Raw genomic sequence first — 23312 nt, 5'->3', positions numbered from 1 at the left:
CATTTACGAGTGGCTTATATATTTCCTACCACAACACTGACTGATTTCAGACTGCGTTACATATATAAAACATGACAAATGAAGAGCAAGTGCCGGAGGTGTTGTCCTGCCCAAGGAAGCTTCTATTGATATTGTGGAAAAATCTATGTGTGTTCTTGGGGCGCAAATGCCAGTTGGCTTGTTTAATAATATTATCTTTTGCAATTCCGCTTATGCCCTTTTTACTAGGGAAAACCCTATTAGTGACCATCATAAATTACGAACCAAACTACGGATTTGTACCCCGTCTACCATAGTAAGTTAAATAAAATTATATAATATAGTGTTCATTGTGTGCCCAATTATCTTAGCCCAATGATCTTATGCTACTCGCCGCATAATGCAATACTTGAGTTGCTTTTTAAAGGGGTATCTTTTCCTGAATTTGAATCAGACGAATATGCGGTCCATGTTCAGGGCTTTGTCGATGCCAAGGCCTTGGAGGAAGCGCTTACAAAAAATATTTCGTACAAAGGGGCGTTCGGCATAGAGTTTCCCGACGAGTGGTCTGATATATCCGAATTGCCGCATAGATTCCGGTTTGCTCTTCGGTTTCCCGTCACCAAAGAAGGCAATTTTAAGATAAATCTCCAGCTATCGCAGAACGAAAGAGGATTTTATTACATATATAGTGGGTTTCTTTTTCTTCAGACGGAACTCAGCTTACAGTACCTGCAGAAAAAGAATTCAACCCATACTGTGATTCGACCAAAACTGGAGTCACTATATGATAAGAATATTAATATACCATTTTCCTACTATTTTGGTGTATTTATAATGTTTGCCTTTTTATGCCCGTTCGCAATGGATGTTAAGGTAAGACTAAGTCTTGTTCTTTTAGCAGTTCTTTAACTGTTTCATTTTGCAGAGCATTGTCGAGGAAAAGGAGCTTCAGCTGAAGGATATGCTGAACATCTCCGACGTAAGCAACTCTCTCCAATGGCTGGCCTGGTATGTCAAGTCCATGATAGTTCTATTCATAATATCGCTAGCTATTACTATATTTTGGACGATGATCGGTATACCCGGTGAGGAGGGGTCGCCATTTGCCGACATGCCCGTTCTCCCATATACCGACTCGTCTGTCTTTCTGTTATATCTGCTTGTGTGCAGTCACTCTTTCATATGTTTCGGCTTCCTGGTCAGCTCCTTCTGCACTCGCAGCAATTGGTGTGGCCTCATTGCCATACTTCTGTTCATAGCCAGCTGTGTTCCCAATTTTGTCACGGACAATGACAATACTGGGACACTGTTGAACATTCTGTGCAGCATTTTCGTCGTGTCAGCCATGAACATGGTCATGAATCGAATTGCCGCATGGGAACAAGCCGGTTTGGGCCTGCAGTGGAGCAATCTCTTTCAGACGTCATGGGCCCGAGACAGCATAAGCGTTGGTGCGATACTGTTTCTCATGATACTGTTTAGCCTGATCTCGATCCTCATCTGCCTGTACATGGAGCGGGTGAGGCCAGGGGAGTTTGGCATGCCACAGCCATGGAATTTCCCGTGCACCAAGCGCTTCTGGTGTCCGACCAAGAACATACGACGAGTAGTATCATTATCCCCGCCCGGGTTGTTCCTGGTGCAACCCACCGACGAGGAGCGACCTTCTGCGGATAAGTCTCCAGAGCGTAAGACCTCCAAGTTCGTGGATGCCAGCGCCAAAGGCAAAACCCCTGGTGTACAAATAAAAAATCTCAGCAAAAGCTTTGGCGAACGACAGGTGGTCGCTGGCCTCACATTCGATTTGTTTGAGAACGAGATCACGGTGCTCCTGGGACACAATGGAGCTGGCAAGACCACGACCATACAAATGTTGACGGGCACCATTCAACCCAGCTCCGGCACGGCGATCATCAATGGCTACGACATACAAACCGAACACCTCCAGGCCCGTCGATCCTTGGGCATTTGTCCGCAGAGAAGCGTCTTCTTTGCTGGTTTGAGTGTGGCCAGTCACCTTCGATTCTACAGCCGGCTCAGGGGTCTCAAGGGGGCAGCGGTCAAACAGGAGGTGGAAAAGTACTTGCAGAAGCTAAGCCTTAAGGAAAAGGCCAACACCGCGGCTCGGCGTCTCTCTGGGGGGACACAGCGTCGGCTTGCGTTGGCCTGTGCCCTGTGCGGCAACGTCAAGGTTCTGTTCTGCGACGAGCCCAGCTCGGGTCTGGATCCCAACTCGCGGCTGGAACTTTGGAAGCTGCTGCTGGATGAGAAGCAGGGACGCACTGTTCTGCTCACCACCCACCAAATGGACGAGGGCGAGGTATTGGCCGACCGCATTGCCATCATAAGCGATGGCCGGCTCCGTTGCCTGGGCACATTGGCGTTCCTCAAGAAACAGAACGAGACCAGCTATCTGCTCAGCTGCGAGAAGGGACCCAACTGCAATGTGTCCAGGTTGACCCAACTGATAGCCGCCCACGTGCCCAACACGCGGCCTCATAGCAACATTGGATCAGACGTGTCCTATCGACTGCCGCACCGCTTTTTGGGATCTTTTGGGTCACTCTTCAACGACTTGGAGCAACAGAAGGAGCAGCTGGATGTTGTGGGATTCGGTCTTAGCTCCACCAGTCTTTCAGAAATATTTATGTCGCACGGCGCGGAAGATCTTGGGGCTCGCACTAGCGGCGGTGGCGGATCGGTTCAGCAGAGGCAGAGTCAGAGGCAGAGCAAGGGCCAAGAGCAGAGCCGTCATCCGAACCGTTTCCTGCGCTACCTGGGCCAGTGGGAGGCCATGCTGCTGAAGAAGCTGCTCTACACATATGATAAGAAATGGATTTTTCTGGTTATGCTGCTGCTGCCCATAGTCTTCTTCGTTGTAGTTCTTATTCGTAGGCCATCGGGGAGCGCACATCTGGTTAGACGTCCTCTTTCTCTGGCCGATTATAATGGTGAGGACGTCAAAGTAATATTGCAAGCAACATCGGACACTCGCCCTGTGCGGGATATAGCCAATGCCTACCAAGAGTTGGCCCAGCAGCACTGCACCGTCGAAAGAATTAGCCAGAATGTAAAAGACTACATCGGCCCACAGGTGCAAGGAACGCCCGCGAGGATATACGAAATGAAGCGCCGTCTTATAGCGGCAGCCACCTTCGACCAAGAAACGATCGTCTGGGTTAGACATCGTCTGTTCCCGCATAGTGCTCCTGTGTCGCTCAGCCTCGCGTTCAACGCCATGGCGAAAGCGATGGTGGGTCCCGAGGCGAGCATAGAGGTAACCAATGCCCCCTACGAAGTGTCGGTTCAGGTTGAGCATAATACAATGATGTCTATAATCGCGGGCATCTGTGTTTTGCTATATCTGTCCATTGTCCTGGCGATATTCTCCATCTCAGTGGCGCAGGAGAGGGTAACGCAGATACGGATGCAGCAGCAGGTGTCTGGCGTGAACATGGCCACCTACTGGCTGACCCACTTTATCATCGACTTGTCCCTCTACTTTGCGTTTACCCTGGCACTGATACTGGCGTTGCACGAGTTGTGCCATCCCGGGGAGATGCTGTCGATACTCATGATCATTGGAGTGGCGGGTCTGCCCTTTACCTATATTATGGCAAGCCTTTTCAGAGATGCTGGCACAGCCGTGGTCATAATTGCAAACATCAACATTATATTCGGTATTATTTTGTAATTTCACTCGTCAGACAACCATTTGAATTGAACACCCAATCGTTTCCCCTTCTCCGTAGGTGTGGCTTTTGCCCTATTGGTAGCATTAAATTGGAAGAATTTCTATGAAATATCTCTAATCGCATGGATGCCAAGCATTTTTTACCTTTTTCCTGTGTTTACTGGCACATTTGCGGTCGCAAACTGCTTTGTAAGATTTACACAGTGCCAATCTCTTGCCATACCACTTGAAGAAATACAAAATGAACTAAGTTTTATTTGCATTCCGGGATTAACCACAACAACACCGTTATGCCCTTGCCGAGGTATGTATTAAGCCACACACAATATGAACACACACATTCACACATGTCCTTAGTTAGCTTAAGTTAATTAAACAATCTGAAGAATCGGATTATCCACACAGATTACAGTTTTTCCACAAAGTCTCACTTTTATTAACCCAAGAAAATGACTTGCACTAAATTACACGAAAACAACAAAATTATTGCGCTACGTACCGAGGTGGTTCTTTATTTTCTTCCTTTATGGCATGTCTTTCTTTTTCTCTTGTCGATCGCAGAATGCTCGCGTCGCTTCTCGCTGTTATCGCATCATACTATCGATCACAGCGAGTATCGCATACGTGACTTATCGCACTGGAGTATCACATAAATGACTTATCGCACTAGAGTGTTGCATAAGAGTTATCGCACAATAATATTGCATAAAAGATATCAGGTTAGGTATCGGGGCATGAGGGTATCGCTAAGGGCACTATGGGATGTACTCTTGTAACAGTATTTAAATTGAACATGCTAATGTATATACACATTTTTCTTACAGACATTCTGGATTGGGTGGAGGTGAGGTTCATGCTTATTTCTGGTATTTGCTACTTGTTGTGGCTGATTTTCGGCGAATACAGTACCACGTTGTGGTATGGCCTAAAATATATTGCTTGTTTTTGTTGTAAACGAAATGCAAGAACCAACGATGAAGATGAAGACGTGGCTGCTGCAGCCGAAAGGATAAGTAAAATGTCGAGCGAGGATCGCAAGGAGCATGCTTTAGTCCTGAACCGGGTCTCAAAGAAATACTGCCGCATGGCTGCCGTACGTGGAATATCCTTCGCTGTCCAGCCGTGAGTAGTCATTCAAGTGCAGCAATAACAATTACTTAAAAGCCAAGTCCCCAATTTACTGCAGGGGCGTGTGCTTTGGTCTGCTGGGTGCCAACGGGGCCGGTAAAACGACTACCTTCAAGATGATTGTGGGCGACATTGCCATGACGATGGGGAGTATTCACGTCAGAGGCTGCAGCATGAAATTCCGCCCCACGGCAGCGAGGCGGCAGATCGGCTACTGTCCCCAGCACGACACGCTCTTCGACTTCTGCACAGGCCGTCAAACACTCAGGATCTTCCTTTTGCTGCGCGGCACACGCCGGAATCTCCTCAAAAAAGTCTCGGAAAAACTGGCCACCGACTTTGTCTTTTTTGCGCACCTCGACAAAAAGGTCAAGGACTACAGTGGCGGCACTAAGCGAAAGTTAAACGCAGCGGTGGCCGGTGAGGGCTCATCGCTCATTTGTCTGGACGAGCCCAGTTCTGGGGTCGATCCGGCCTCCCGGCGCCATGTGTGGAATGTCCTCTCCTCGCTGCGGGACAAGGGGAAGGCGGTGCTGCTCAGCTCTCATAGCATGGAGGAGGTGGAGGCCCTCTGCACGCAGTTGGCCATCATGGTGGATGGGCAAATTCATTGCCTGGGATCCCAGCAGCGCATCAAGAATAAGTTTTCCCAGTGTCTGGTGCTCAAGTTACATGTGGATACCGGAAGTCTGGAAAGGTGAGACCAGTCCGTTTAAACTTTAAAGTGTATTCGATCTCCAGATCGTAAAGAGATAACCCCACAAACCCATCCACCCACACAGCATGGCGTACACTGTACTGAAGGTAAAGAATCAAATGGAATCGGACTTTCCCACGGCATCGCTAGAGTAAGTTGCATTTCAGACCAGCCAAACATACTCACCTCACTCGTAATGACTGCTCATTCAGGGAAGAGTTTGGTGGCAGGCTCAATTACCACATACCCATTGCCAAAATGAGATGGTCGAGGGTGTTCTCATACGTTGAGAGAAATCGCAGCCCTTGGAAGGTGGTGGACTACTCTCTGACGCAGCCGTCGCTGGAAGATGTATTTCTGGACATTGCCAAGAAGAAAGCGAACGAAAAGAAACAACAAAAGAATCAATACAGGCAGCCGAAGAGTCGTCCCCCCAAAAAGGATTCTCCGAAATCTGATAAGGATAATGGCCGCGCCACTAGGGTAACCAAGACATAAGCCTGTAGAAGTGTAGCGAGTGGGGGGCACGGCGAATTCGCCTAAAATAAACAAAGCGGAAAACGCTACTCAAAATACGCAAGTGAGAGGCGTCCGAGTGCTTTTGTTGGAGTGCTTTTTGTATGGAGCGTATCTACGTGTGTCTTTTGTTTTGTTTGTTTTTTAGTTTATTGCGAGCGACTAATGAACTTTTGCTTTGCTCTACTCTACTCTCCCTCTCAGTGGGCTGCTCTCTCTGCCATCTATCTACCTCTCTCTGCCTCCTGTCTCTGTCTTTGCTGATTGTTGTCTTTTGTAGTTTTTCCATTCGTTCTCTCCCGCTCTTGGTTGCCTTCACCCAGGCATTCGCATTCAACTTGTTGATAGCGCACCATTTTTCTTTCCCCCTCTTTCTTCTTGCTGCTATTTCGTTTTTCTTTTGCTCAGCTCTTGTCAGATTTTTTCTTATCAGGCGAGAACAAATTGTTTCTGTATCTGTATGTCGCTGTGTGTGCCGGTGTGTCTGTGTGTCTGTGACCTGGGAAATGTGCGATTTTTGCCTGCCGTTAGGTGTCGTTGCGTTACTGTTGCTGTTGCTGCTGCTGCTGTTAACGCTAACGTGACCATGGCCGTAATTGATTGCCGCCTGCCTACTGCCGATAGCCTAATAAATTGATGGGACAGCCACCAGCAGCAGCAGCAGACGCAACAGCAACAGTTGTGGCAGTGGCAATGGCAGTGGGAACGGAAGCGCCAAAGTATCAGCTTGAAGAGGCTTTTGTTGCGCCTGCAGTCCAAATGAAACTGGTCAATAAATTGAAATCCCTAAATTCCTAAATGCAGCCATTACATTTTTATATTAGGGGATTGATTTTTGCCGACATTTGAGTCGCTGTTGGAATAGTAGTCAGTTTTTATACCCGTACTCAAAAAAGAGTTAAGGGGTATATTAGATTTGTGGTAAAAGTGGATGTGTGTAACGCAGAGAAGGAAACGTTTCCGACCCCATAAAGTATATATATTCTTGATCAGCATCAATAGCCGAGTCGATATAGCCATGTCTGTCTGTCCGTCTGTCTGTCTGTCTGTCTGTCTCGATGAGCGCCTAGATCTCAGAAACTATAAGAGCTAGGGCAACCAAATTTGGTTTCCAGACTCATGTGATATCCCACTGCTACAAGTGTATTTCAGAATTTCGCCCCGCCCCCTTCCGCCCCCACAAAGGACGAAAATCTGTGGCAGGCACAATTTTAAAGATACGATAAAACTAAAAACGCAGTATCGTAGAGAATGCCCATATCTACCAGACTGCTGAATCTGAATTAGATCGGATCATAATTATAGCCAGAATGACGAAATTAATTTTCAGTTGCTTCCCCTGCCCCCCCTCCCACAAACGACAACGAAACTCATTTTCCTTCTCGCTCGCACACTCTGCCGCGTTCAGTGCGCGAGCAACCCCTAGCGGAAAAGATGTAGAATATGAATAGTACATCTATAATCTACATGTTAGATGTAAAATATACATTGTAGATGTAGATGTAGATAACAGATGTAGCAAAAAAATGTAATATGTAAAATTTTTTTTTTTAATTCTAAATTCTGAAAATCATATGCTCAAAAATGTAAATACTGACTGAGTACGGGTATAAGTAGAGTCGCGTCTTTAGAAGCGACTCACACGTTCCTTCTCGTTTTTTTTTTTTTTTTTAGAAGAAAATGGCATCTCCAGTTCTTTTTTTTCAAGCATAAACTATCTAAATATATTAAAAATACTACATAATGTTTTAAATAGTGTCAGGACACATTAAAGCGCTTAATCTTAAATTGGAAATGTAAATTAATAAACCCTTATATGCACATCATTACTAATCTCACAAATAGCCTATTCCTTGGCGATTCCTTAATTATTTAATATTATATATTTTATATATTCCCTTAAAGATGTCGTTGAAAATTTACTAAATCTGTCTGATTTAAATAGATTATAAAATTGTATATTTTAATCTTAAATATTTATATATTTTGTTCCTACCTATTATTTTGCTTTATTTAAAACAAAAAAAAATACGTTTATTATTCAAAACCGGAAAAATACATTTTATCATAAGGGTCAATAAACTTTTGTTACTTTTTACTTTCGAAGGAATTCTATAAATTCTGGATCTGATTCAGTCATAATTTGGAACAATTGTTAAGTATTATAGCTTCCCATACAATGTTATTATTTGCAACAGTTACTCAACATTATTATGTCATATCACAGCCCAAAGTTAATCCACGACAAAGCTCTATTTAAACAATGGAAAACCGAAAGCATTTTATAATAATATTAAAATTAAAATAAATATTCATGTGAAGTTTACTTGAACTCTGTTTCTCTGTTGCTTTTTGTGGGTCTGTTTCTGGGTCTCTGGATATGGGATATTGAAATCAAACAAAGGCAACAGCTGTTTTTTTATCCGCTTCTTCTCTTTCGAAACATAAGCTAAAGAGAAAAGAACAAAAGCCATTTATATGGATGGCATGACTCAAAGCAGACAACGTATCGAATCGAATCGAACCGAATGTATCGTATCGAGAAATGCACCGTTAGTTATCTTTCATGTCCAAAAGAAGCAAAACACACAAACAACACGTACATAACTATCTGTCTGTAAGCATGTGTTTGCACTCAAGTCAGTTGGCCAAAAAGAACCGGCTTTTTGATCAAACCAGAAACAGAAAACAGCAGCAGAAAAAGCAGAAAAAAAAACCACTCAAAAGTTCGCTTTACAGCTGTTTTCAGATAAACTTTCGATAAACTTTTGCCCCTGAACCAAAGCTTTGACTTTGCGCCAAAAGCTTGCTCTCTCATTTCCCCTTACGATATACGATTGAGTGAGTCGCGAGCTGGGTCTCTTCTGCTCAATGCCAATATGCCGGCTGTTGAAATGGAGTAAGGCGGAAAACAACGCAAAGCACAAGCAACAACAAAAAAAAAAAGTAAACAAAAAGCAAAGATAGCAAAGCAAAAACTAAGCTTGAACTGAAAATATGAATGCAATGGCTGGATTTCCCGTTAATGCGGTGGTCAATCCGGGAGTACAATACAACTTTAATTCGTCTTGCATTTCTTCAAGAGGCACGGGAAAGAAATTGCAATTTATAACCCTTTGAAAACAGTTGATTACCGCATATAATCCAGTAAACACAGGATGAAGGTAAAACACTTTTATCATCGGTCCGATCAAAGATATATCATTTAACATGTCCCAAGTTACTGTCATAAAGAAGGCAAAAACCACACCTACAAAAAAAATAAACAAAGGAAACGTTGGGAGTACAATTTTAGTCTGCGGACTAATACCGAATAATACCGAATATAATGTTGATGTTTGCAATTATGATAACGGCTGTGCCAGCATCTCTGAAAAGGCTTGCCATAATATAGGTAAAGGGCAGACCCGCCACTCCGATGATCATGAGTATCGACAGCATCTCCCCGGGATGGCACAACTCGTGCACCGCCAGAATCAGTGTCAGCGCAAACGCAAAGTAGAGGGACAAGTCGATGATAAAGTGGGTCAGCCAGTAGGTGGCCAAGCTCACGCCAGACACCTGCTGCTGCATCCGTATCTGCGTTACCCTCTCTTGCGCCACTGAGATGGAGAATATCGCCAGGACAATGGACAGATATAGCAAAACATAAATGCTGGCGCTCACAATCATCTCTAAATGCTGCTCAACTTGACTCAAGCCTTCGTAGGGGGCATTGGTTACCTCTATGCTCGCCTCGGAACCCACCATCGCTTTCGCCATGGCGTTGAACGCGAGGTTGAGCGACACAGGAGCACTATGCGGGAACAGACGCTGTCTACACCAGACAATCGTTTCTTGGTCGAAGGTGGCTGCCGCTATAAGACGTTGCTTCATTTCGTATATTCTCGCGGGCGTTCCTTGCACCTGTGGGCCGATGTAGTCTATTACATTCTGGCTAATTCTTTCGACGGTGCAGTGCTGCTGGGCCAACTCTTGGTAGGCATTGGCTATATCCCGCACAGGGCGAGTGTCCGATGTTGATTGCAATATTACTTTGACCTCCTCACCATTATAATCGGCCAGAGTAAGAGGAAGTCTGGTCAGAAGTGCGCTCGCCGATGGCCTACGAATAAGAACTACAACGAAGAGAACTATGGGCAGCAGCAGCATAACCAGAAACATCCATTTCTTATCATATGTGTAGAGCAGCTTCTTCAGCAGCATGGCCTCCCACTGGCCCAGGTAGCGCAGGAAACGGTTCGGATGACGGCTCTGCTCTTGGCCCTGGCCTGCCTCTGACTCCGCCTCTGCTGAACCGATCCGCTACCGCCGCTAGTGCGAGCCCCAAGATCTTCCGCGCCGTGCGACATAAATATTTCTGAAAGACTGGTGGAGCTAAGACCGAATCCCACAACATCCAGCTGCTCCTTCTGTTGCTCCAAGTCGTTGAAGAGTGACCCAAAAGATCCCAAAAAGCGGTGCGGCAGTCGATAGGACACGTCTGATCCAATGTTGCTATGAGGCCGCGTGTTGGGCACGTGGGCGGCTATCAGTTGGGTCAACCTGGACACATTGCAGTTGGGTCCCTTCTCGCAGCTGAGCAGATAGCTGGTCTCGTTCTGTTTCTTGAGGAACGCCAATGTGCCCAGGCAACGGAGCCGGCCATCGCTTATGATGGCAATGCGGTCGGCCAATACCTCGCCCTCGTCCATTTGGTGGGTGGTGAGCAGAACAGTGCGTCCCTGCTTCTCATCCAGCAGCAGCTTCCAAAGTTCCAGCCGCAAGTTGGGATCCAGACCCGAGCTGGGCTCGTCGCAGAACAGAACCTTGACGTTGCCGCACAGGGCACAGGCCAACGCAAGCCGACGCTGTGTCCCCCCAGAGAGACGCCGAGCCGCGGTGTTGGCCTTTTCCTTAAGGCTTAGCTTCTGCAAGTACTTTTCCACCTCCTGTTTGACCGCTGCCCCCTTGAGACCCCTGAGCCGGCTGTAGAATCGAAGGTGACTGGCCACACTCAAACCAGCAAAGAAGACGCTTCTCTGCGGACAAATGCCCAAGGATCGACGGGCCTGGAGGTGTTCGGTTTGTATGTCGTAGCCATTGATGATCGCCGTGCCGGAGCTGGGTTGAATGGTGCCCGTCAACATTTGTATGGTCGTGGTCTTGCCAGCTCCATTGTGTCCCAGGAGCACCGTGATCTCGTTCTCAAACAAATCGAATGTGAGGCCAGCGACCACCTGTCGTTCGCCAAAGCTTTTGCTGAGATTTTTTATTTGTACACCAGGGGTTTTGCCTTTGGCGCTGGCATCCACGAACTTGGAGGTCTTACGCTCTGGAGACTTATCCGCAGAACGTCGCTCCTCATCGGTGGGTTGGACAGGGAACCACCCGGGCGGGGATAATGATACTACTCGTCGTATGTTCTTGGTCGGACACCAGAAGCGCTTGGTGCACGGGAAATTCCATGGCTGTGGCATGCCAAACTCCCCTGGCCTCACCCGCTCCATGTACAGGCAGATGAGGATCGAGATCAGGCTAAACAGTATCATGAGAAACAGTATCGCACCAACGCTTATGCTGTCTCGGGCCCATGACGTCTGAAAGAGATTGCTCCACTGCAGGCCAAAACCCGCTTGTTCCCATGCGGCAATTCGATCCATGACCATGTTCATGGCTGACACGACGAAAATGCTGCACAGGATGTTCAACAGTGTTCCAGTACTGTCTCTGCTCGTGACAAAATTGGGCCCACTACTGGCTATGAACAGAAGTATGGCAATGAGGCCACACCAATTGCTGCGAGCGCAGCAGCAGCTGACCAGGAAGCCGAAACATATGAAAGAGTGACTGCACACAAGCAGATATAACAGAAAGACAGACGAGTCGGTATATGGGAGAACGGGCATGTCGGCAAATGGCGACCCCTCCTCACCGGGTATACCGATCATCGTCCAAAATATAGTAATTGCTAGCGATATTATGAATAGAACTATCATGGACTTGACATACCAGGCCAGCCATTGGAGAGAGTTGCTTACGTCGGAGATGTTCAGCATATCCTTCAGCTGAAGCTCCTTTTCCTCGACAATGCTCTACAAAATGAAACAGTTAAAGAACTGCTAAAAGAACAAGACTTAGTCTTACCTTAACATCCATTATGAACGGGCAAAAAAAGGCACACATTAAAAGTACACCAAAATATTTGGAAAATGGCATATGATAATCCCTATCATATAGTGACTCCAGTTTTGGTCGAATAACAGCTTGGGTCGAATTCTTTTTCTGCAGGTACTGTAAGCTGAGTTCCGTCTGAAGATAAAGAAACCCACTTCTGCGGTAATATTTTACTTCCTCGTACTGCATTATCAGGAGATTTATATTAAAATGGTCTTCTTTGGTGACGGGAAACCGCAGAGCAAACCGGAATCTATGCGGCAATTCGGATATATCAGACCACTCGTCGGGAAACTCTATGCCGAACGCCCCTTTGTACGAACTATTTTTTGTAAGCGCTTCCTCCAAGGCCTTGGCATCGACAAAGCCCTGCACATGGACCGGATTTTCATCAGAAACAACTTCAAAAAAGGATACTCCTGTGACAAGCAACTCAAGAATTGCATTTTGCGGCCAGTAACAGAGGATAATTCCGCTTTTTGGAGCACACACAATGAACACAATATTATTTAATTAGAAGTGGGTTTTCAACTTACTATGGTAGCATAGGCTGATAGTTTTCGCTGAATTCGTAGCCTATGATGGGCACAACTTGCCATATTATAACGGGCATCAGCGGAATTGCAAAAGATAATATTATTAAACAAGCCAACTGGCATTTTCGTCCCAAAAACACACATAGATTTTTCCACAATATCAATAGAAACTTCCTTGGGCAGGACAACACCTCCGGCACTTACTCTTCATTTGTCATGTTTTATATATGTAACGCAGTCTGAAATCAGTCAGTGTTGTGGTAGGAAATATATAAGCCACTCGTTAATGGAATCCTTGGAATCCATTAATGGAATCTGATCCCAGTGTTGTATTTACTTATGCAAGATTTAATACATTATATAATATCGTAACGAATTAAGTGAGACTGAGACTAATGTTTTCCACAAATCGACGAATAAATTGGCAGAACTAACTAGATTTCAACAAAAAGTAATCGTACGAACACTCGTATGTAAATTTATTTTAGGGATAAGGGGATAAGTTGTAGATCCTTGTGTCATGCACACAGTCAGTCGTAGAGGACATACTGACTTTTCAGAGAATTAGGTTTTAAAGCCAATCAATCCTATAATCAATACTAGATCTGGTATTTATATAATTTGTATTTTGGTATGCTATGCTTCGAATGTGGTGTGTCCGTGAAATTGATTTGTTGATAACAACTAACTAGAAATGTCTAAACCTTTGTTTCGTGGGAGAAAAGCTTCGCCCAAAGAAGTTTCTCTTTTATTTGCACAGATGATCTTTACAATAAAGATAACCTTTGAAAAATTTAGAATCCTTCATCCTCTACATCCGCCGTCGCAGTTGCATCCAAAAATATTACAGGGGCCTTTCCCACAAAAATTTGATGCGATGGTTCCATCATCGCATACGAATTTCCCGCGCAGTAGGTCGGTGTGCCCGTAGCAGCACGTAAGCCTGGGTTTTTTTTCGCCTCTACAGCCGCCGTCACAATTACATCCAAAGATATTACACTTGCCATACGCGCAATAGCTTCCTTTGGCACGCGAACCATCCGAGCAACGCCCATTACTCCTGGCATGGCAGCAGTAGGCGGTCACACCGCCAATGAGAACTAAAAGCAGTAGTACAGTCAAAGAATTCATAGTCTGATCTATGCGATTGCGATGGTTTTACTATTGGGTTGGATGATACTATACTTTCGCAAATCGTTTTGAAATCTACTATATATAGGTTTTATCTAATTTGGTGTGTTACGCTACTAATGTGGTGTGTCCATGAAATTGGTGATTTTTTTATTTTCGCTTACATAACCCACACAACCCTTCACGCACTTCGCCCCATTAACACATCATAATTATACCCGTACTCAAAAAAGGGTTAAGGGGTATTTTAGATTTGTGGTAAAAGTGGATGTGTGTAACGCAGAGAAGGAAACGTTTCCGACCCCATAAAGCATATATATTCTTCATCAGCATCAATATCCGAGTCGATATAGCCATGTCCGTCTGTCCGTCTCGATGATCTCTTAGATCTCAGAGACAATGAGAGTTAGGGCAACCAAATTTGGTTTCCAGACTCATGTGATATCCACTGCTACAAGTGTATTTCAAAATTTCTCCCGCCCCCTTCCGCCCCACAAAGGACGAAAATCTGTGGCAGGCACAATTTTAAAGATACGATAAAACTGAAGAAAACAATTTTCAGTTGCTTCCCCACCTCCTCCAGCCAGAGACCACGCTAGTCATTGTCCTTCTCGCTCGCACACTCTGCCTCGTTCAGTGCGCGAGTGCCCGCTAGCGGAGGAGATGTAGAATATACATTGTGGATGTATTTGTAGATAGCATATGTATTCTAAAATTCCAAAAAATCATATGCCCAAAAATGTGTATATACTGACTGAGTACGGGTATAAGAAGAGTCGCGTCCCCAGAAGCGACTCACACGTTCCTTCTTGTTATTTATGCCTTTGATACTGTCATCCGTGTAATGTTAGTGGAAGGAGTTATTACTACAGCAGTGACATTTCGCCATATCTCTTAGGCAACTTAGGCACACACTCCTTAACCTCTTCGAGTACTGGGTAAAAAAAAAAATTAAAGTGCGGATACACTAACAAAATGGCAGAGACGCTCCTCAAAAAAAGAACTCCGAAAGCACTTTATTTTAGTCGAATTCCCTTATGACAGCCAGCTCGCTGTCTGCCAGCCTTCACTCGCTATATTTCTACAGGGCTATGTCTTGGTTAACCTAGTGGCCCGGCTATTATCTTTATCAGATTTCGGAGAATCCTTTTTGGTGGGACGACTCTTCGGTTGCCTGTTTTGATTCTTTTGTTGTTTCTTTTCGTTCGCTTTCTTCTTGGCAATGTCCAGAAATACATCTTCCAGCGACGGCTGCGTCAGAGAGTAGTCCACCACCTTCCAAGGGCTGCGATTTCTCTCAACGTATGAGAACACCCTCGACCATCTCATTTTGGCAATGGGTATGTGGTAAGTGAGCCTGCCACCAAACTCTTCCCTGAATGAGCAGTCATTACGAGTGAGGTGAGTATGTTTGGCTGGTCTGAAATGCAACTTACTCTAGCGATGCCGTGGGAAAGTCCGATTCCATTTGATTCTTTACCTTCAGTACAGTGTACGCCATGCTGTGTGGGTGGGTGGGTTTCGTGGGGTTATCTCTTTACGATCTGGAGGTCGAATACACTTTAAATGGGCTGGTCTCACCTTTCCAGACTTCCGGTATCCACATGTAACTTGATCACCAGACACTGGGCAAACTTATTCTTGATGCGCTGCTGCGATCCTAGGCAGTGAATTTTCCCATCCACCATAATGGCCAACTGCGTGCAGAGGGCCTCCACCTCCTCCATGCTATGAGAGCTGAGCAGCACCGCCTTCCCCTTGTCCCGCAGCGAGGAGAGGACATTCCACACATGGCGCCGGGAGGCCGGATCGACCCCAGAACTGGGCTCGTCCAGACAAATGAGCGATGAGCCCTCACCGGCCACCGCTGCGTTTAACTTTCGCTTAGTGCGCAAAAAAGCCAAAGTCGGTGGCCAGCTTTTCCGAGACTTTTTTGAGGAGATTCCGGCGTGTGCCGCGCAGCAAAAGGAAGATCCTGAGTGTTTGACGGCCTGTGCAGAAGTCGAAGAGCGTGTCGTGCTGGGGACAGTAGCCGATCTGCCGCCTCGCTGCGATGGGGCGGAATTTCATGCTGCAGCCTCTGACGTGAATACTCCCCATCGTCATGGCAATGTCGCCCACAATCATCTTGAAGGTAGTCGTTTTACCGGCCCCGTTGGCACCCAGCAGACCAAAGCACAGGGGCTTTGCAGGGGCTGCAGTAAATTGGGGACTTGGCTTTTAAGTAATTGTTATTGCTGCACTTGAATGACTACTCACGGCTGGACAGCGAAGGATATTCCACGTACGGCAGCCATGCGGCAGTATCTCTTTGAGACCCGGCTCAGGACTAAAGCAGCAGCGGCCTTTCGGCTGCAGCAGTCACGTCTTCATCTTCATAATTGATTGTTGCATTTTGTTTACAAAAACGACCAAAATATTTATATATATATACAACAATATACCACAACGTGGTACTGTATTCGCCGAAAATCAGCCACAACAAGTAGCAACTACCAGAAATAAGCATATACCTCACCTCCACCCAATCCAGAATGTCTGTAAGAAAAATAGCAAACATATAAATATATATTTTTAAATTGTTAACCATGTTATTCGGGTTTTTTGAATTAAGTCACTAATTCCTTAAAAATGTAATATGTGACCAAGTTTTGTATGCAGACTCCTTTTATGTCCAAACTTCGCGCTGCCCACACAAAAGACGAAAATCTGTGTCATCGACAATTCTAAAGTACGAAAAAATAACTGTATCTCCTGTATTGCCGAACCTGAATCAGATCATATCATTACTATAGCTAAAATGAAGAAATTATTATGCAGTTGCTACGCTTTCTAGCTCACACACTCTGCCTTGTGCAGTGTGAGCTCTCTGGCGGAGGAAATCGGGATCGTATTGGTGTAAGAAGAGATACATATTTAGATATCTAGAGGACAGATGTAGCAAAAACGAGAAGGAACGTGTGAGTCGCTTCTGGGGACGCGACTCTACTTTTATACCCGTACTCAGTCAGTATATCAATTTTTGAGCTTATGATTTATGCAGAATTTTAAAAAATTTTACATTTAACTTTTTTTGCTACATCTGTTATCTACATCTACATCTAAAATGTATATTATACATCTAACATGTATATTCTACATGTACCATTTAGATTATACATCTCCTCCGCTAGCGGGCACTCGCTTACTGAACGAGGCAGAGCGTGCGAGCGAGAAAAGGGAATTGGTCTCTTGCTGGAGGAGATGGTGGTAGATATGGTCATTCTCTACGATACTGCTATTTTTGTTTTATCGTATCTTTAAAATTGTGCCTGACACAAATTTTCGTTCTTTGTGTTGTGAAATTTTTAAATACACTTGTAGCAGTGTGATATCACATGAGTCTGGAAATAAAATTTCGTTGCTCTACCTCTTATAGTCTCTGAGATATAGGCGCTCATCAAGACGGACGGACGGACGGACCGACGGACATGGCTATATCGACTCGGCTATTGATGCTGATCAAGAATATTTATACTTTATGGGGTCGGAAACGTTTCCTTCTCTGCGTTGCACACATCCAATTTTACCACAAATCTAATAATATAATATATATATATATATATATATAATATAATCTAATATAAATCTAATCTAATCTAATCTAATAACTCTTTTTTGAGTACGGGTATAAAAATTAGGACTAAATTAATTTTGATAATAAAATCGTTAGAAAATTATTTGGAATTTCCCATATTGCGATTTTTGTAAATTCTTTGAATGTGTCTGTTCATTGTGTGTGTCTTAATACTTACCCAGGCAAGGGCAGAATTTTACGGTTTTTCCCGTTAATGCGGTGGTCAATCCGGGAGTACAATACAACTTTAATTCGTCTTGCATTTCTTCAAGAGGCACGGGAAAGAAATTGCAATTTATAACCCTTTGAAAACAGTTGATTACCGCATATAATCCAGTAAACACAGGATGAAGGTAAAACACTTTTATCATTGGTCCGATAAAAGGTAAATGATCATTTAACATGTCCCAAGTTACTGTCATAAAGAAGGCAAAAACCACACCTACAAAGACGGGGAAACGTTGGGAGTAAAATTTTAGTCTGCGGACTAAAGTTACTCAATAATACCGAATATCATGTTGATGTTTGCAATTATGATAACGGCTGTGCCAGCATCTCTGAAAAGGCTTGCCATAATATAGGTAAAGGGCAGACCCGCCACTCCGATGATCATGAGTATCGACAGCATCTCCCCGGGATGGCACAACTCGTGCACCGCCAGAATCAGTGTCAGCGCAAACGCAAAGTAGAGGGACAAGTCGATGATAAAGTGGGTCAGCCAGTAGGTGGCCAAGCTCACGCCAGACACCTGCTGCTGCATCCGTATTTGCGTTACCCTCTCTTGCGCCACTGAGATGGAGAATATCGCCAGGACAATGGACAGATATAGCAAAACATAAATGCTGGCGCTCACAATCATCTCTAAATGCTGCTCAACTTGACTCAAGCCTTCGTAGGGGGCATTGGTTACCTCTATGCTCGCCTCGGAACCCACCATCGCTTTCGCCATGGCGTTGAACGCGAGGTTGAGCGACACAGGAGCACTATGCGGGAACAGACGCTGTCTACACCAGACAATCGTTTCTTGGTCGAAGGTGGCTGCCGCTATAAGACGTTGCTTCATTTCGTATATTCTCGCGGGCGTTCCTTGCACCTGTGGGCCGATGTAGTCTATTACATTCTGGCTAATTCTTTCGACGGTGCAGTGCTGCTGGGCCAACTCTTGGTAGGCATTGGCTATATCCCGCACAGGGCGAGTGTCCGATGTTGATTGCAATATTACTTTGACCTCCTCACCATTATAATCGGCCAGAGTAAGAGGAAGTCTGGCCAGAAGTGCGCTCGCCGATGGCCTACGAATAAGAACTACAACGAAGAGAACTATGGGCAGCAGCAGCATAACCAGAAACATCCATTTCTTATCATATGTGTAGAGCAGCTTCTTCAGCAGCATGTCCTCCCACTGGCCCAGGTAGCGCAGGAAACGGTTCGGATGACGGCTCTGCTCTTGGCCCTGGCTCTGCCTCTGACTCCGCCTCTGCTGAACCGATCCGCCACCGCCGCTAGTGCGAGCCCCAAGATCTTCCGCGCCGTGCGACATAAATATTTCTGAAAGACTGGTGGAGCTAAGACCGAATCCCACAACATCCAGCTGCTCCTTCTGTTGCTCCAAGTCGTTGAAGAGTGACCCAAAAGATCCCAAAAAGCGGTGCGGCAGTCGATAGGACACGTCCGATCCAATGTTGCTATGAGGCCGCGTGTTGGGCACGTGGGCGGCTATCAGTTGGGTCAACCTGGACACATTGCAGTTGGGTCCCTTCTCGCAGCTGAGCAGATAGCTGGTCTCGTTCTGTTTCTTGAGGAACGCCAATGTGCCCAGGCAACGGAGCCGGCCATCGCTTATGATGGCAATGCGGTCGGCCAATACCTCGCCCTCGTCCATTTGGTGGGTGGTGAGCAGAACAGTGCGTCCCTGCTTCTCATCCAGCAGCAGCTTCCAAAGTTCCAGCCGCGAGTTGGGATCCAGACCCGAGCTGGGCTCGTCGCAGAACAGAACCTTGACGTTGCCGCACAGGGCACAGGCCAACGCAAGCCGACGCTGTGTCCCCCCAGAGAGACGCCGAGCCGCGGTGTTGGCCTTTTCCTTAAGGCTTAGCTTCTGCAAGTACTTTTCCACCTCCTGTTTGACCGCTGCCCCCTTGAGACCCCTGAGCCGGCTGTAGAATCGAAGGTGACTGGCCACACTCAAACCAGCAAAGAAGACGCTTCTCTGCGGACAAATGCCCAAGGATCGACGGGCCTGGAGGTGTTCGGTTTGTATGTCGTAGCCATTGATGATCGCCGTGCCGGAGCTGGGTTGAATGGTGCCCGTCAACATTTGTATGGTCGTGGTCTTGCCAGCTCCATTGTGTCCCAGGAGCACCGTGATCTCGTTCTCAAACAAATCGAATGTGAGGCCAGCGACCACCTGTCGTTCGCCAAAGCTTTTGCTGAGATTTTTTATTTGTACACCAGGGGTTTTGCCTTTGGCGCTGGCATCCACGAACTTGGAGGTCTTACGCTCTGGAGACTTATCCGCAGAACGTCGCTCCTCGTCGGTGGGTTGCACCAGGAACAACCCGGGCGGGGATAATGATACTACTCGTCGTATGTTCTTGGTCGGACACCAGAAGCGCTTGGTGCACGGGAAATTCCATGGCTGTGGCATGCCAAACTCCCCTGGCCTCACCCGCTCCATGTACAGGCAGATGAGGATCGAGATCAGGCTAAACAGTATCATGAGAAACAGTATCGCACCAACGCTTATGCTGTCACGGGCCCATGACGTCTGAAAGATATTGCTCCAGTGCAGGCCCACACCCTCGTATTCCCATAAGATAATTCGATCCATGACCATGTTCATGGCTGACACGACGAAAATGCTGCACAGGATGTTCAACAGTGTCCCAGTACTGTCTCTGCTCGTGACAAAATTGGGAACACAGCTGGCCATGAACAGAAGGATGGCAATGATTCCACACCAATTGCTGCGAGTGCAGAAGGAGCTGACCAGGAAGCCGAAACATATGAAAGAGTGACTGCACACAAGCAGATATAACAGAAAGACAGACGAGTCGGTATATGGGAGAACGGGCATGTCGGCAAATGGCGACCCCTCCTCACCGGGTATACCGATCATCGTCCAAAATATAGTAATAGCTAGCGATATTATGAATAGAACTATCATGGACTTGACATACCAGGCCAGCCATTGGAGAGAGTTGCTTACGTCGGAGATGTTCAGCATATCCTTCAGCTGAAGCTCCTTTTCCTCGACAATGCTCTACAAAATGAAACAGTTAAAGAACTGCTAACAGAACAAGACTTAGTCTTACCTTAACATCCATTGCGAACGGGCAAAAAAAGGCATACATTAAAAGTACACCAAAATATTTGGAAAATGGCATATGATAATCCCTATCATATAGTGACTCCAGTTTTGGTCGAATAACAGTTTGGGTCGAATTCTTTTTCTGCAGGTACTGTAAGCTGAGTTCCGTCTGAAGATAAAGAAACCCACTTCTGCGGTAATATTTTACTTCCTCGTACTGCATTATCAGGAGATTTATATTAAAATGGTCTTCTTTGGTGACGGGAAACCGCAGAGAAAACCGGAATCTATGCGGCAATTCGGATATATCAGACCACTCGTCGGGAAACTCTATGCCGAACGCCCCTTTGTACGAACTATTTTTTGTAAGCGCTTCCTCCAAGGCCTCGGCATCGACAAAGCCCTGCACATGAACCGGATTTTCATCAGAAACTTCAGAAAAGGATACTCCTGTGACAAGCAACTCAAGAATTGCATTTTGCGGCTAGTAACAGAGGATAATTCCGCTTTTTGGAGCACACACAATGAACACAATATTATTTAATTATTTTTCAACTTACTATGGTAGCAAAGGCTGAAAGCTTTCGCTGAATTCGTAGCCTATGATGGGCACACCTTGCCCTATTATAACGGGCATCAGCGGAATTGCAAAAGATAATATTATTAAACAAGCCAACTGGCATTTTCGTCCCAAAAACACACATAGATTTTTCCACAATATCAATAGAAACTTCCTTGGGCAGGACAACACCTCCGGCACTTACTCTTCATTTGTCATGTTTTATATATGTAACGCAGTCTGAAATCAGTCAGTGTTGTGGTAGGAAATATATAAGCCACTCGTTAATGGAATCCTTGGAATCCATTAATGGAATCTGATCCCAGTGTTGTATTTACTTATGCAAGATTTAATACATTATATAATATCGTAACGAATTAAGTGAGACTGAGACTAATGTTTTCCACAAATCGACGAATAAATTGGCAGAACTAACTAGATTTCAACAAAAAGTAATCGTACGAACACTCGTATGTAAATTTATTTTAGGGATAAGGGGATAAGTTGTAGATCCTTGTGTCATGCACACAGTCAGTCGTAGAGGACATACTGACTTTTCAGAGAATTAGGTTTTAAAGCCAATCAATCCTATAATCAATACTAGATCTGGTATTTATATAATTTGTATTTTGGTATGCTATGCTTCGAATGTGGTGTGTCCGTGAAATTGATTTGTTGATAACAACTAACTAGAAATGTCTAAACCTTTGTTTCGTGGAAGAAAAGCTTCGCCCAAAGAAGTTTCTCTTTTATTTGCACAGATGATCTTTACAATAAAGATAACGTATTTGACAAATTTAGAATCCTTCATCCTCTACATCCGCCGTCGCAGTTGCATCCAAAAATATTACAGGGGCCATAACCACAATACTTTGTTGTCCATGTTCCATCATAGCATTGGTGTATTCCGTACTTTAAGGACCAGTGCCTAGGGTAGCAGCAGGATTTGCCAGGTTTGGCAGGTTTGGCAGGTTTGGCAGGTTTGGCAGGTTTTTGTCTTGGGCCTTTACATCCACCATCACAGTTGCATCCGAAGATATTACAGGAGCCAATGCCGCAATAGCTTCCTACCACACGGGATCCATCCAGGCACCATCTATCACCATGGGCAGGGCAGCAGACGGACGTTACACCACCGATGAGAACTAAGAGGAGTAGTACAGTTGTAAGATTCATAGTCTGATCTATGCGATGGCGATGGTTGGTTAGATGATAATATACTTTCCCAAATCTTTTGGAAACCTGCTATATATAGTATTTATCTAATTTGGTGTGTTACGCTTCTAATGTGGTGTGTCCATGAAATGAGTGATTTTTTTTTTATTTTAAAGTATATACATATACATATATACATATATATACATAAATACTACGGGACTCTGCGCACTCGCTTCGCTTACATAACCCACACAACCCTTCACGCACTTCGCCCTATTAACACATCATAATTTTGTATTGCTACTGGAAATAGATGGAAAAAAACGAATCGCTTAACCAACAACAAAATTCATACCATTGATGCCATTAATACCACATCCGTGTAATGTTTGTGGTATGAGGTAGGAATAGATCCTCTGTCTCTTCTGTTATATATCGATAGTATACGTACTCACTTGTAACATGAGGAAAGGAGTGGCAACAAAACGCCATTCTCAGTTGCTGCCATAATCTTGTACAGTACACATCACAGATCATAGCCTGTCAAAAATTAGCTAAACCTCAAAATAAATAAACAGTCAGTGTACTTACATACAACGAAGAGGACTCTGAATAATTAAGTAATAATAGTAGTAAATACATGTTAATTCTCAAGAAATCGCGGGTTTTTTATTTATGCCTTTGATACTGTCATCCGTGTAATGTTAGTGGAAAGATTTATTACTACAGCAGTGACATTTCGCCTTCTGCTATCTCTTAGGCAACTTATGCACACACTCCTTAACCTCTTCGAGTACTGGGTAAAAAAAAAATTAAAGTGCGGATACAC

General features: G+C 45.1%; 3 protein-coding genes across 3 annotated transcripts; 1 reads left to right on the top strand and 2 right to left on the bottom strand.

Moving 5' to 3' along the window:
* Window positions 1–843: 843 nt before the first annotated feature.
* Window positions 844–6128, top strand: LOC111079447 (phospholipid-transporting ATPase ABCA3-like). The gene is made up of 7 exons (XM_041594784.1): window positions 844–855; window positions 908–3662; window positions 3735–3980; window positions 4501–4798; window positions 4863–5501; window positions 5587–5652; window positions 5714–6128. The coding sequence occupies exons 1-7, from the start codon at window positions 844–846 to the stop codon at window positions 5997–5999; spliced, it is 4302 nt and encodes a 1433-aa protein (XP_041450718.1). The 3' UTR covers window positions 6000–6128.
* Window positions 6129–9320: 3192 nt separating this feature from the next.
* Window positions 9321–12573, bottom strand: LOC121404715 (phospholipid-transporting ATPase ABCA3-like). The gene is made up of 3 exons (XM_041594783.1): window positions 12144–12573; window positions 10327–12091; window positions 9321–10288 (listed from the first exon to the last, which is right to left on the bottom strand). The coding sequence occupies exons 1-3, from the start codon at window positions 12360–12362 to the stop codon at window positions 9321–9323; spliced, it is 2952 nt and encodes a 983-aa protein (XP_041450717.1). The 5' UTR covers window positions 12363–12573.
* A 2258-nt stretch (window positions 12574–14831) lies between these two features.
* Window positions 14832–21612, bottom strand: LOC111079359 (phospholipid-transporting ATPase ABCA3-like). The gene is given in 7 exon segments (XM_041594782.1): window positions 14832–15215; window positions 15277–15342; window positions 15422–15860; window positions 15862–16035; window positions 17964–20718; window positions 20771–21169; window positions 21327–21612. Coding segments are annotated over 6 exon segments (3732 nt in total). The 5' UTR covers window positions 20783–21169; window positions 21327–21612; the 3' UTR covers window positions 14832–14929.
* Window positions 21613–23312: the final 1700 nt, after the last annotated feature.

This window comes from Drosophila obscura, unplaced genomic scaffold, assembly GCF_018151105.1.
Source record: "Drosophila obscura isolate BZ-5 IFL unplaced genomic scaffold, ASM1815110v1 contig_36, whole genome shotgun sequence".
Lineage (NCBI taxonomy): Eukaryota > Metazoa > Arthropoda > Insecta > Diptera > Drosophilidae > Drosophila > Drosophila obscura.
Note: the sequence above shows the minus strand (reverse complement) of the source record. Positions and strands in the feature narration are given on the sequence as shown.

Coding starts and splice junctions, on each gene's coding strand:
- LOC121404715 (XM_041594783.1), bottom strand. CDS start 12,362: ATGCAGTACGAGGAAGTAAAATATTACCGCAGAAGTGGGTTTCTTTAT. Junction 12,092..12,143: donor CGTTCATAATGGATGTTAAG/GTAAGACTAAGT, acceptor TTCATTTTGTAG/AGCATTGTCGAGGAAAAGGA. Junction 10,289..10,326: donor TGGGGCTCGCACTAGCGGCG/GTAGCGGATCGG, acceptor AGTCAGAGGCAG/GCCAGGGCCAAGAGCAGAGC.
- LOC111079447 (XM_041594784.1), top strand. Junction 3,663..3,734: donor AAACATCAACATTATATTCG/GTATTATTTTGT, acceptor CCTTCTCCGTAG/GTGTGGCTTTTGCCCTATTG. Junction 3,981..4,500: donor ACCGTTATGCCCTTGCCGAG/GTATGTATTAAG, acceptor TTTTTCTTACAG/ACATTCTGGATTGGGTGGAG.